At 40.7% G+C, this 15,392-nt stretch overlaps 1 protein-coding gene across 1 annotated transcript in view; it reads left to right on the forward strand.

Moving 5' to 3' along the window:
* Positions 1-375: 375 nt before the first annotated feature.
* Positions 376-15,392, forward strand: part of LOC136524448 (uncharacterized) — a 28,147-nt gene continuing 13,130 nt past the window's right edge. The window contains exon 1 of the mRNA XM_066517821.1: positions 376-438. Coding sequence (XP_066373918.1) covers positions 376-438 — 63 coding nt within the window. The remainder of the gene's footprint in view (positions 439-15,392) is intronic.

The following is a 15,392-nucleotide window of genomic DNA, read 5'->3' on the forward strand; positions in this document are numbered from 1 at the left end:
TTTCACACCATGCATTCTTGAATACTCATGTAGCATCCTTTGTTTTCTATATAAATCTCAGATCAATGTGATTAATTAACTATTGCTGATAGTGCTTATATGGTGTGTGTGTCTCTCTCTCTCTCTCTCTCTCTCTCTCTCTATATATATATATATATATATATATATATATATATATATATATATATATATATATATATATATATATGTGTGTGTGTGTGTGTGTGTGTGTGTGTGTGTGCGCGCGCGCGCGCGCAATATATGGAACAATCATGGGGAAACATTATTCTATATATTTTACATTGATTTTTTTAGAAAAAATAGAATTGTATTAGATAAATTTTCTAATTTAATTTCTTTGGATGCTAATCCGAAATGGAGGCATGTATAGTTGGAAACAATGGGTTGTTTAAGAATGCTTTGGTTCCATTTTATAAGGTAATTATTGGCTCTATTTTTTAGATTCAACTTGATCATCTTAAACCATCTCTTGGCAACTCAAGCTTACTTTGCATCATCTACCAACATTAATTATATATTTGCTGTGTGTTTTCGATGTTCTTTTTTACGAAACTGAAGGGGTGCAAGTCCCTACTGAGAGATTAAATTAAACAAAAAAGGAGTCACCAGTTACAAACAACAGTTCAAAGAGACAAAAAAAGAAGAGAAAAAAGTAAATTCTAAAATGCAAATTACAACAATTATGGATCCATAGGTCACAGATTGTTGAGACACAGGCTTGACTTTGCACTAAAACTCAGCAAAGTGATTTCCAATAATCCTTCATGCGCTATTAACTTAGATTTATCAATCTGATCTCGTGAGAAAGTTTTTTCTTTGAAGCTAAAACCATTGTCAAGAATGAATAATAAGTGCTCAGAACATTTGAAAGAATAGAAATAGAGGCATGAATGATAGCAGCTGTGGATAGCCGGATGGTACCTATTGCATTGTGAATATGTATTCTCTGTACCCCAAAAAAAACCCCTACCGCATGCATGGATATACACCAAGACCTAGATTAAAGTGGCAAATCGAAGTACTAACTTGGAGCTTCCGGCAATATATAAACTTCTGGTGTTTATGGCTAGGTTTTAGACGTGCACAAATAACTCAACAGAACACCGTACCACTGTGATGTATAGTTAAATCTCATGATATCAATGCAACAATCATCAATGAAGTCATCACATGATTACATATATCGATGATGTTATTAACTCGTTATTCCATATCATTATCCATCTATGTCTTTATGACCATGTTCAAATCATCATGCATGTAAAAGTGTAGCTTTGTTATCTATCTTTCAACAGACACCTAAATTCACACATTGTTGTGGTGCCATGCTTTATTGTGAATGTTGCATCTGATATAACACAATGCATCTGGGCATCTTAATTTATTAAGAGTCTTGTGATGGTAGTGTTTATCATGATGGCATGAGTGTCAAACACGTACACGTAGTAGTATGCACATACTGATCAAACAAACTTGAAATGTCCCATCTTATGCTTCGCTTCCTCTTCCTATATATGTATATATGCCACCATGATAGAGTGTCTAGTTATTGTTGATTTTAGCCTTAAGGACACGTGCATCCTTGACATGTTTGCTTTTCCACCGTTTGTGTATACGTAGGTTGAAGGTTGCGTGATCGTCCTAAGCCTGAAGAACTGACGGGTCCCCTATTGGCTCATTGCAGGTTGCGTGATCTTCATGACCAACCACATCCACGCTGCCCCAAAGTTTATCCCTCCAGAGCTAGCTATGTTCGTATTATTCCTATGTGGCACTGGCCTCGTGTTCCTCGCCATGATGAAGATGATGTGAGAGCGTGTCATAATTCCTAGTCGTCATTATCGTTGAATGTTGAACCCAACAATCCTAGCTAGTACGTCTCGTGTCCTCCATGCTACCTATATGGCTATATTGCCTTACAATTTCAGCTTATTTACATGCCTGCATGTGTGAGACAAAGTTTGTGTGATTGTAATAATTCCAGGACACATGCGAACGCGTATATATACTGGAAATTGTTAGACCTTCGTTCTGGCTCTTTTGGTCGTTGCTTTGCTCGTATGTTTCAGACAGATGATTTATTTGGTAACGCTTCTTAACTATTCTACTAATGTTTGGTATACATCGCATTTGGATTTTCTCAACAGTAGTGTTGAAATGGTTTTATGTTGGATAGTTTGTAGGTTCACAAATATAACAACAAATAAACAGTATAGTTTTAGCTATTACGTACTACTTCATTATCACGCGTGCTTTGGGATTTATTCGAGCACTTGATGTCCTTTTCTAATATGTTGTTAACTGATGTAACTTACCAGTATCATATATGGCCATTGATTTAATACCTAGTGACTAGTGAGTAGATGCTAGCTAAGAACTAAACCAAACTAATAAGTAGGCCCTAAGTTTAATATATGTCCTGCATGATACTTACTAGTATCATGCAAGCCATGCATGGCCTTACCGGTCGGGGTGCTGAATTGGTGCTGCCAAAACAATGAGAGCCAGGAGTCAGCTATCTTGTTACTCGGGAGGCCGGGACAAAGCCCATCGTGCACGAGAAAAGGGAGGACTTGGCTTCCAGAACCTGGCTACTCAGTCTGCTCCTCAAGTTGCTACATCGAATTTACAGGCTATGGGTTTCTGCATTTACATACCTTGGCACTCGATCCTCTCGAGAAGGGAGATGTGTAGGTATTCTGAGATAGAGAGTAGTTGCTGCATATAGTTAAGTTACAATTATATATTCACAATAAGTCACTACTACAGATAGGCTTGGTAGAGGCGGCTCATGGGCATTTGTAGGAGTGGTTTGGCCAGCCGTCCCTACCAAAACGTGGCTACAAATCGCCGATTTGTAGGGGTGGTTCCCAGATCGCCTTTATAGGGGCGGCTGGTGTTATCAGCCGCCCCTACAAAATCGATTTATAGAGGCGGCTATAGTACCAGCCGCCCCTATAATACCTGCTAATAGGGGCGGTTCAGTCTAGAACCGCCCCTACAGTATATTTTTCCGCCAAAAAAAATTCAAATTTATAATTCAAATTCGACCAGAACATATATATATATATATATATATATATATATATATATATATATATATATATATATTAAATTCAAATCTTACCACAAGCACAAGAGTATTATATAAACTACAATTACAAGTTCAATTCACAAAAATATATACAATCCACCATTTAATAGATATAATTCACAAGTCTAATTCGTTCCACTTTTTCCTCCCCTCTCTGGCACACGGTGCACTAGGTGAACGGGGCGACAGTGTTCTCGCGCTAGGGTGGATAGGCAGGGCTGCTAGGAGGCTCTACGGCTTCGTGCGCTCACGGCGAGTTCACCGGTGGGACAAGGGTGGCACCTTGGTGGCTACGGCGCTCGGCGTAGGTGTCCCACAAGGTAAGACCAATGTCAAATTCCATACACATTGTTATCAACGGCTTAGAGCTAGCCTTTCAGTCTCACGAAGGTGTTCGTACTGAGGATTTCTACCTAAGTCAGAATCTCGGTCATGGTAGGTGCCTTTGACGTGTACAATCTGGTCCAATATGAAGTTACAAAGGTCGTCGACGAGCTTTAAGAGTTGGTCATCCTTGTATGGGTCTCTTTTCATTTCTTTCTCTTCTTTTCACTACAAGAGGACAAGTTTTGGTTTAGTATTTCATACCATGTGCGAAGTTTTTATACTACGGGTGAAGAGGTTCAAACTTACCCTTAAGGGGTGTCTCCTATAGGCACCGGTGTTACTCATCATAGAACATACATAGTATCCACAATGTACACTCCTAGGCTCTACTTGGGGCACTGTGTGTTTTGCATATGAAAATGTTAAGTAATGCTTTTGACAGCCATGTAATGGAGTACTAAAGTAAGTTACACTTACCGCACATAGTATTTTTATAGCGAGCCTTTCTTTTCTTACTGGATCATGCCTTCCGTGATGTTTATTGACATAGAACCTAAATGCCCTGTTCAAATTATTTTAGCAAATATAACTTGTTCGTATCCAAAAGTGAATGTTACAAGTACATATACAAACATATAAGCTAATGAGGATTGTCGATATGTATACGTCTTGAGAATCGATATGAAGTCTTTGTATGTCACTGGGTCCCTATCTATTGAATCAAAGACCCATGTCATGCTCCTCCCGACATTGACGCCTATACAAATCCAGTGGTTGCTGCATGGATTTAATCATAGAACTAGATAAGCTCTTTTGCATCGAATAAAATATATCGAATAAAACTTTAAGTATAGAGTTAAACTTACTCGAAGTTGTATGGTAGCCATATAGAAGAGTGTTGTTGGAGATTTTTAAAAGCCAGGGCAATGTATACCGAAATCTTAAGGGACTCTTACCTTAGTTTCTTCGCACGGATGTCCTCTTTCTCCTGAAGGGTCTTTCTAGCAGCTAGCTCTTTGTCATCCAGTTTCCACTGTCTAGGGTAATTAAAAATTATTTGTGCTATAGCTTGAGGGTCTATATACCCGGCTTTCACACTTAGCATTTGTTTTACAATGTGCACTTGCATTCTACAAATCACAGTGTAGGTTAGTTACAATAAAATCCAAAGATTACATTCATATCATATCGGGAGGACAAGGACTTATAGGCACCACGTGCGAATCAGATTTATTTCCATTGCTCCGAGGTGAAAGCATGTCTGCATGTCATTGAAGTCAAAGATATTTTTTTTGGCTAGGCTTCCAAATGTGCTGGTGGGGAAGCATGCTTGTACGAGGTCTATGCTCGTTAGGAGAACACGCAAGTACCAATCATGGAACCTTCTCATTCCAAGTGGTAGGCGCTGGATGTCCCAGTTTTGTAGGATGGGCTTGCCTCTTTCATATGTTTTTGGGCAATCCTTTGACCATTTGATGGCATCAACATTTGCATACTGCTTTGCTATTTGGTGGAGTTTGCTAGTGACGGCCTCCTCAGAAGCCCGTGATGGGACTTTTTTAACTTGGTTCTCAGGCTTGAACTGGTCATGGGAATACCACTTGTGCACCGATGAGACGTCTTTCATCGGAACATACATTGGTCTTATGGTGATTGGATGCTTCTTTCGAAGTTCCCATTCAGGCACGTCCTCATCTTCTTGTGCATCTCCTTCTTTAGGAGGCACTCGTTGTTCATGTATTGGCTGTGCTTGTTGAGAAGACTGTGACATCTCATCATGCACTTGATCAGTACGAGCTGGAGAAGGTTGTGCCTTATCAGGCACATGCTCGCTAGGAGGCGGGGAAGAATGTGGCATCTCAGGAATGTGGTGGTCATGAGATGGTGAAAATATCTCCCCGTCCTCAACAACTCGCTCTAAATTTGAGAGAGGGGGAGGCAGCGAAGAAGCAGTCAATATAATGTCCCGTTTGTGCCAGAGGATAAACTGCCCCATTACGTCTCTGAGTAACACTAGCCCCTCGGGAGTTGCGTAGTCTATCCTCCACTGCATGAACTCGGGCTTCACGATATGCACCTCGACCCTAGTGTAGTCCGGCGATATCTTATTATTGTGGTGTAAGCCACCGGGAGGATGTGCCACACCCGTTGCGACCTCCAACACAATGTTCTGCCAGCCGCTGAGAAACACCAAGGTGCAACTAGTTGGTTCCCGTATGCGATCTATGGGGGTTATGGCTGCAGTGGAAGCTTGGCTGCTAGGAACTTTCAGAGGGCTGCCAACTAATGCTAATTCTCCCAGTGGCGTCAGTAATGTCCGTGGCTCCATAGACAGTCCTTGCTCCTCCAGCGCCTTCGCAACTAGAGCCTTCACTTGGAGCTCAAGATTAGCCTCCCGGTCTATGCCATGTTTCTTGTACATGTGCCTGTCCTCTTCGAATCCGTACTTCCAGGTCGTCCTTTTCCCTAGCCCCCTTGTGCGGCCTGTGTGCTCGTTGTTTCAAAAGCCAAGGCTAAGCTCGTCCCTCTCTCTAGAAGGAGTGAATGAGCCCTTCTCCTTGTCTTCAGCATATTTCAGTATCCTTGATACTGCCTCTTGGGTCTCCGGCTTATCAAACTTAAGATTACCGCCAGATGATTCTGTACTCCTCGCATATCTCCAATTCCTTGAGCGTACCTTCAAATTCTTCACATCGATATTCCTAGAAGCTGCGGCCTCTTCGTCCATCTTCCTAAACTGCTCTTCCTTGGCATAGTAGCCACCGGGGCCTAGATGATGGTGGTGTTTGTTCCTCGTCACCAGCTCAATGTTACGGGCACTGAGCTCCAATGCCTCCGGTGAAGTCGTCTGAGCCACGAGCTCCTCCCATTGACTAGGAGTTATGTTGCCAAACTCGTTGAAGGGAGTTAACCCCTTTTGGATATACTTCTTGTTGATCTCCGACCTCCAACGTCGGAATGACTCTCCCATGATCTTGAAAGCATTTTTTACCAGTTCTTGCTTACCCTCTGGAAATCTAAAATTGAGCTTCAGTTGCTTATCCCATAGTTCATCCTTTTTCTTCTCTGGTACCTCTTTCTAGTTAGGGATTGCTAGGTTCAATTTATCTCTTACTAGGGCCCCGATCGCATTACGGAATCATCCTCTGAATTCCTTTGGCTCAAGGATCTCCCCTGCTGGCCTGACCTCCGTTATCACATAACATGCCTTATCTGGATATTGATTTGCTTTTCTATCCTCTCATTTCCTCTTTGGCTTGGTAGTCATGTTCGTGGTTGTGTCTTGAGGTTGTGGAGCAGAGGCCTCAATGTCCCTCTCTATGGCTATTGCCTCTGCTCTCCTTTCCTCTACTCCGTCTTGTCCGGCGAGATGTCGCGGACGTCGACGTTGTCTTTTTCGAGTTTCAGGAGGGACCTGTATATACGATGGCAACGTATCAGGTGCAAACCAACTAACCTGTGCAAACTTAGAAACTACCAATTAGGGCCACTAGATATTGATCCAATGGATGAGGTGAGAGGTGAATTTTTTTTGCGCTTAAGCCCCCCACCCACCGGCTTTTTTAACGCTTAAGCCCCCTCACCCCATCCATTGGATCAACATCTAACAGTCCTGATTGGTAGTTTACAAGTTTGCACATGTTAGTTGGTTTGCACCTGATATGTTGCCATATACAATAGGTCAAAGTGTTAGCAAAGGTAACACAGCCAAAGCTTTAGCAAAATTTACAAGCTAAGGCTTTATCCCTACCTCCTCGTTTGGGTCAAAATCCTTGTCCAAATCTTCCTCCGTTGGCCTCCTTCTGGCTTCACATGGGAAAGGATCCTCGGGACTTACATATCCCTCTTCTGAGTCCTCATCATTATCATCATCCTCTTCTTCTTCTTCGCCTTCAGCACCCTCTCCTGCTCTTCCTTCTACTCCCCCTTCCTCCTCGTCACACTACTCCTGAGTAAGCAGCACTTCAAGATCCTTTTCTAACTTGTTATCGAACTGCTCCTGAGTAAGCTAGTCCTCTAGAGCTTGCTCCTCATAGGTTGGCTGCTCATCATGCTCGGGGCATCGGGCTGCACTGTCTGATGTCCGCGACATTGTTTCGCGCTTTGTTCTAATAGATGCAAGAAAGTGTGCTTTAGGTACACGAGAAGGTATAAAAAATCAAAAGGTCTATAAACCAAAGTAGTCCTATAAAACAACAATATATAAAAAACGAGTAGTATCAGTAGTAGAGGCCTCAGAAACATGTCAATCATCATTTGATCATGAACTTGGAGCATCAAGGCATCATAACAGAGAAGAGAGGAGAAGGTAATGTAGGGGCGGCTACTAATAATGCCAAGTTCCTCACAAGTTCTTGATCATCAGCTCATATTCCATATAATGTATGGACTTGAACAATTTCATCATCGGCAAAACAAAGGAGAGGAGAGGAGAGTGGAGATTTGGCAAAAAAAGCAACAGCTGCTTAACAAACATAGAGCAGCAGCTGATGGCAAAAATAGCCACATGGTTGGATGACCCATGCAGATCCACCAAACAATAGCTGCTTAACAAACATATATATGCTCACTGTTAACAAACATAGAGAGAAGAATAGTAGAGTACAGAAAATCTAGAAACTGTAGGTACAAACTATTTACTTAATTTGTTCAGATCTAGACATAAAAACAAAACATATTTCCATCCATGGCTCTCTCACTAACACATACAAACAAGCAATCCTTGGTGTATGTACCTAGCCTCCTCATTTTGCAGCACAACACTAGCGACATAGACACATAGCCCAAATTAATAATCCTTGAGTTCATGGCCTAGTTTGACTGTATACGAAACTAATCTCTGGCTATCATTTTCCCCTATAATAGTTCAGTAATACTCCTAGTTGGGAATCATAAAGGTTAGCAAGTGCTTTTAAATAAGAATCCAATCTTACCAATTGTGAGCACATAGTTCACATGTTATTTGGCTAACTGTAGGTCAAACTGTGAATTTGATCAGGCAAAGCACACCTTATATAAATGAGCGGTGGGAGTAAGAATTGCTAAAAACAACCCATATATACTAAGTTATTGACATAGTACTAAAGCACATCCACTTATGCATAAAATTCTATAGAGACATTAAATAAATTGTCAAAATTGTCATTAGCTCAGTAGGAGTGTATGATGTGACCAAATAGCAGCACCAAGAGATATTGTCTGTTTATAAATCATAGTACGCAACTAGCCTTGCATTGTCAAAATAGTTAGACCGAGGAGAACTCAATCTATAAAGCTGTATCATCAGAGTTAAAGGCATCGATACTACCTCAGGAAGGTCTGGGATTGAACTCCTCATTATTTTACCAGCTCAGGATATTCCAACTAGCGGGTCCACTTCTAGAAGAAACAAAATGAGGAGGCTAGGTACATACACCAACTTATAGTTTACTACAAAGGTCAAATACACTACCATGTTGGCTTCGAATTTATCGAAGGTACTAGGGGAAAAATGCCAAATTTGCAAATCAGAAGGTGGAGTCACTTTTGGCTACGGGGAGGGGTATCCTAGGCTGCTCCTTTCAGAAAAGGAGCTGTGCCCCATCATGTTTGGCAAAGCTTAATGCCAAATTATTGTATATAAACTTTTTTCCTCTTAATTGAAAGACAGCTTCTGCCATTGCCATTTAGAAAAAAATTGCAAAGCAGGACCGATAGCAGCCAATAAATGAAAAAAGCAAACAAGCACTGAACTTAGCAATAGGAGTAAAATCTCACATGTTACTTCTAGATATTTGCATGGTGCATGGGCACAATGGTAAGTTGAACACAATTTAGTTTAACCCTACAGTCGAGGGTGGCTAATGAGCATTGCATTTCACAGATGCTTTGCTCTTGGTCTCCACAGCACAACCGGATACCAACAGAATTCAAATGCAAAGATAACCAGGTACATACAATTATGGGTTCTAATGAAGTAATTAGAATTATCATGCAGAGGAGCTTGCAATTCCCATAATGTGAGCACGACAAGATCCGGATACATGCAAACTACTTTTGATGACAAATTCTACCGTGGCAAACAAACAAATACAGTACGGTGCAATTAAGAGGCACATAAAAATGCAGTATCACATCCCAAGCAAATTGCATAAGCAGAGGACACTATAACATACATTACAATGAATCTATAGAAAACATATTCTGATTATCAGCATTTGTGCACATCAATTCCATTTATATAAGGATGGCCATGAGCTTTTTTTAGAAAAGATTAAATTTGTGAGAATCTCAAATTAAGATTTCTCAGGCACAAGCATAAACACATTCGGTACATTAGAAGCATACCATTCTACAACAGAAAACTATTGAACAATTTTAATTCATCAAACGTTCAGTCAACTAAGATGAGAAGTTCAGAAGCAGATCTTCAAATGCCTCCCAGGCCCAGCAAGGCAGAACCCCCCAAAACTAAACCCTAGTACAGAATCCTCAAATTCCAAATACACAAAGACTCCAAATGAAACCCAATACAAAGGATCACCATCATCCACTAATGAACATGTCTTTAAGCAGTGATGGAGCCAGTAGGGGACTAGCGGGGGCCATGGCCCCTCATGACCCAATTTTTCTACTAAATCCCATGAGGTTGAGAAGAACTTTAACATGTTAGTAATTTATCTTTGAATTAACTTATGCCCCACTAATCTTCTAATCCTAGTTTCCGTCAGTCTTTAAAATCGTACCAGAGATTTTTCAGCAATAGTGCATCTCAAAAGAAAAGATAAAACCAGAAACTAAGAATCTAACAAACCATAGTCATGTGCCAAACCAGAAACTAAGAATCTAACAATCCAGTATAATGCAAAATGCAATAGAACACCTCATTAAAATTCTACTTTTCTAACACAAGGATTAAAAGCAAAGTTTTACATTCCAACTTAGCTAGACAGAAATCACCAATCGTTTACCTCCCGTTCTCTGGACATTTTTTAAGGTAGAAGGCAGTATTCACTAAGAATATATCATAAAGTTGCTACTGTTATTTTTAGTACCAATAGCAACATCAAATGTGCATGTGTGCAAACCAGAGTTTGCATAAAAGAGTGTTGAACATGATCGCTAGAGTAGGTGAGCATAGCTCCCTAGTGGAGCCTGAACTCTAATATTTGTACCCAATTCCATGTGTGTTACTCCTACTTGCCAAAACATTAAATTAAGGAATAAGACAACCCTTGCCAAAACATTAAATTAAGGAATAAGACAACCTTGCTTGCTCCGCTGACCTCTCCCGAACCCCCGTTAACATAATTCAACATCTAAACCGCATAGATCCAATCTTACATCCACTGGCAAGAAGGACCTTGTGAGGTACCCGAATTTAAGGAGTAAAGTTACAGCCTAACAGACAGCTAACATCTATTTCAGCTACAAAAGATAGGACAACAAGTCCTGGGCGAGTCTATTATAGATAATAACCCGCTGGACAGTCACACATGGTAATTCAGTCGCATCCAGGGCTAAATCTCATGGTGGCATCTAAACCAACATGAATTGTTTGCACAGACCAAATTATGCCAGAATTTGAATTCAGGTTGACCAGAATTTGAAATCATAAATGTTTTTTCCTTTCTTGTAATGCTAGCATCAAAAAATAAAATCTATCAAAAAGTAATGTCAATAACATTTGAGTAGCTTGCCACAACAAGATAACTGAATGAAGTTTCATTCTTAAGTAACTTGCCACAAAGAGATAATATAAATAGCTAGAGAAAATCGAGCAACATAGCAACATAAAAAGGCACCGCAGGAAGAACTGAAGGAATAGGATTTGAGGTGTACTCACATCGAAGACTAGATCTGTAGCGCACGGCCACCAGGGCAAGCCCGCTGGGGGAGGGAGTAGGGACGCCGGGGTGCACCAGCATTGGGTCCGCCGGCGAAGGGAGAGCGCACGGGCACCAGGAAACCAGGGCCACCTTGGGGAGGGAGTGTGGACACCGGAGCGCACGGGTACTAGAGCCGCTGGGGGTGGGAGTAGGGACGCTGGGGGGCACCAGCACCAGGGCCGCCGGCGGAGGGAGCACGGACACCGGAGGGCACGGCGGTGAAAACCCTAGCCGTCGAGGGGAACGGCGGTGCGCAGCGCAGGAGATGGACTGTTGGTTGGAGGCGGATTGGGGGAGGTAGAGCGCAGCGGAGGTAGCGCACGGACATGGTGGAGGTTTGGGCACAGAGTCGTCGCCCACTACTAGGGTTCCATAGTGGGTCCCAGCGGTGGACGGAGCCAAGGAAGCTCGGGGGAGGACTGCCAGAGCGCACGGCCGGGCACGCACGGGCCGGCGGAGGTGAGAGGAAGCAGCGCTACGGCACGGAGACGGTGGCGACGGTGGCGGGTTCGGTAGCCTGACGGCGTCCGCAAGGAAGAAGAGAGCCCTGACTTAGAAAATTTTTGGCCTCCCGCGGGCTCTGGTTTATATACCGGAGGTCATTTCTAGGGGCGGCTCCTGAGTTAGCCGCTCCTACAAATCAATTTGTAGGGGCGGTTCCTGAGTTAGCCGCCCGTACAAATATTTTTCAATTTATTTTAATTACTAATTCTATAATTCATTGATATATAAAGAACACAATGTAAATTTATATATTAGTTTTTTTATTATTCCATATATAGAAATATATGTATATATAAACAATTTTATTATATATATAGATATAATTCTATATTTTCTTCTTTAAAAAACAATATTTTAAAATTTTAAAATTTGAATTTCAAAACAACTAATAGAATTTTAGGACACTAAATGACCTCAAATGAAAATTATGGAAACATCAAAGTTGTATAACTCATCAATACGTACAACTTATATTTTGGTCATCTTCTCATTTGACAAAATTTGAAAAGTTCAAATTTTGAATTTCAATAAATGACAACTTCAAACAAGGTTTTGAAACCTTAAATGATCTCAAATAAGAAAGTCATGAACATAAAAGTTGTTGAACACATTACTATCTACAACTTTTATTTTGATCATCTTTTCATTTGACTAAATTTGAATAGTTCAAATTTTGAATTTTAATAAATGGCAACTTCAAACAAGATTTTGAAACCTTAAATGATTTCAACTAGAAAAGTCATGAACATAAAAGTTATTGAGCTCATCACTATCTATAACTTTTATTTTGATCATTTCTTTATTTAACAAAGTGTTAGTAAACATTATTCACAAATCCACATATCACTCATAGTTTCATAAACTATACGAGAGACATGTTGATTTGTGAACAATGTTTATTATCACTTTGTCAGATGAAGAAATGACCAAAATAAAATTTTTAGATCTTGATGAGTTATACAACTTTGGTATTCATCACGTTTTCAGCTGAAATCATTTGGTGTTTCAAAATCTTGTTAGAACTTGTCATTTTTTTTAAATTTGAAAAATTGAATTGCTCAAACTTTGTCAAACGAAAAGAATGACCAAATCAATGCAGTAACTTGATAGGGCATGATTTTAGAAAATTTTAGGAAAAAAATCATCACATTTGGAGTTAGTATGAGGGAGAAAGACTAGTTACAAATTTTACCCAGAGATTAAAAAGAAAAATCATAACTGTTCATGATGATCAATGATGAACAAGTGTGATTTCTCTTTTTAATCTATGGCTGAAACTTGTAACTAGTTTTTCTCCCTCATACTAACTCCAAATGTGATGGTTTTTTTTCTAAAATTTTCTAAAATCATGTTCTATCATTTTAGTCTGGTCATATATCTTTGTCAGTAATTTTGGATAATTCAAATTTTGAATTTTAGAAAATGACAATTTCAAACTTGATTTTCAACCACTAAATGATTTCAGCTGTAAAGGTGATGAATATAAAAGTTGTTTAACTCGTCAAGATCGCCAACTTTTATTTTGATCATTTCTTCATTTCATAAAGTGTTAAGTGGTTTCATAAAGTTTTAGTAGTAATAGAGTGGATGTTGAAATAGATTCATCTGGATGTTGCAAAGGGTAGTCTCACACACATGCATAAATGTAGTCTCACACACATACATAAATATATAGTCTCACACACATACATAAATATATAGTCTCACACGCATGCATAAATGAAGTCTTACAAACACACACACTTATACAAACACTCCACGTTCAACAATTAGCTAGCCCGCTGTAACGACTTTTTCCTTGACATCTTTTCGTTCCCATGGCAATATGTCTTTGGGGAGGTTCCTTTCCACAACACTGATCTTCTTAGGAAAGTCTATGAATAGCGGCATCTCATCGTAGTTATTGTAAGCTTCAACATCGTCCACGCCATCAACTCCGATAATGTGTTGTTTCCTGGAGGCAACCACGTGCTTTGTCTTCTTCGGGGGGAGGTTACTTTGTGGGTTAGGCATATAGAAAACTTGTGCGACACGTGAAGCGAGAACCCAAGGGTCATCTTGGTAGCCTAGATTCTCGAGGTCCAGGACTCTCAATCCGATCTCGTTTAGTTGGTGTTGTTTGATCCAGCGGCATCGAAACAGGGCCACCTTATATCCCTTCCATAGTCAAGTTCCCATATCTCTTCAATGATGCCAAATTATTGGATCTTTCGCCCCACTCCATCGAGAGCTTCTATTCGAACGTCGTTGTTTTGGTTCACATATTTATTATCCTTTGCATGGGTATAGTATGTGTACCCATTGATGTCATAAGCTTTCCAAGATGTCACTTGTCTCGATGGCCCCTCCATCAACCTACTGATGGTAATAAAGTCTATGGTTTCTCTAGGCGGTACGTTTTGGTCCTTCAACCATGTAGTTAGTCATTGCTTGTGCTGTTTCATGACCCAATCATCTGAACGACCATTTCTCTCTGCCATAATGATAACCCAAGTGTTCATCAATGTACGGTTGCATCAGTTGTGTACTCTGCAAGACACTGTAATGCGCCCGACTCACCTCTTTGTAATCATGGTCGATGAACACTTTTCTACCACTGGTGCCCTTCCCAGCCAGCCTACCCTTGTGATGAGAATCAGGTTTACCAATCCCTTTATGTACCTTTAGGTACTCTTGACAGCACTCGACGACTTCTTCAGTACTATAACCCTCTATCATGGAGCCCTTTGGGTATGCTCGATTATACACGTATCGGCTTAGAATCGACATGAACGGCTCGTAGGACCACATTTCATGCAAGTAGCAAGGGCCCAACGCTTGTATATGATGAACCATGTGAATAATGAGATGTAGCATTATATCAAAAAAAGCAGGAGGTAAACACATCTCTAGTTGGTTTTGTGTCTCCACCACAAATTCATGTAGGTCACTCAGCTCTTGCTTGCCAATCATCTTCTGTGAGATCTTCGAAAAGGAGTAGCACATGTGGGTGATGGCCATTTTCAAGAACTCTGGCTTTATAGCCCTGATTGCAATAGGTAGAAACACTGTCAGCATCACATGACAATCGTGAGCCTTGCAGTGTGTTATTGACAAGTCCTTCATCGACACTAGCTTCTTCACATTCGCTGAAAACTCAGTTAGGACTTTGACCCCCCTCAAAAAGTGCATATAGCTCTCTTCTCTTCTGTTGTTAGGTTGAAGCACGCCACGGGCAGAGTGTATTTTCCATTAGCCTTAGGTACCGGGTGAAGCTATGGCATCACGTTTAGCTGCACCATGTCTTTCCATGATTTTAGACCGTCCTTTCACTTGCCTGTGTCCAACAAGGTAGCAATGAGACTCTCAAAGACATTCTTCTGCACGTGCATAGCATCAATGGCATGGGGGACCTCCAAGTCTGGCCAATAAGGCAGATACTGAAAGAAGATCGATTGTTTCTTGAAAGGTACGCCTTCGACAGGAGGTGTGCTTCTATCTCTATTTGTCCCATCTGGATTCTTCTTTCCATAGATGACGCGTATATTTTTCACCATTCTGTACACGTGTTCTCTGTTATGACGTCTCTCCTGAGGGGG

The sequence above is a fragment of the Miscanthus floridulus genome, chromosome 18 (genome assembly GCF_019320115.1).
Source record: "Miscanthus floridulus cultivar M001 chromosome 18, ASM1932011v1, whole genome shotgun sequence".
Classification (NCBI taxonomy): Eukaryota; Viridiplantae; Streptophyta; class Magnoliopsida; order Poales; family Poaceae; genus Miscanthus; species Miscanthus floridulus.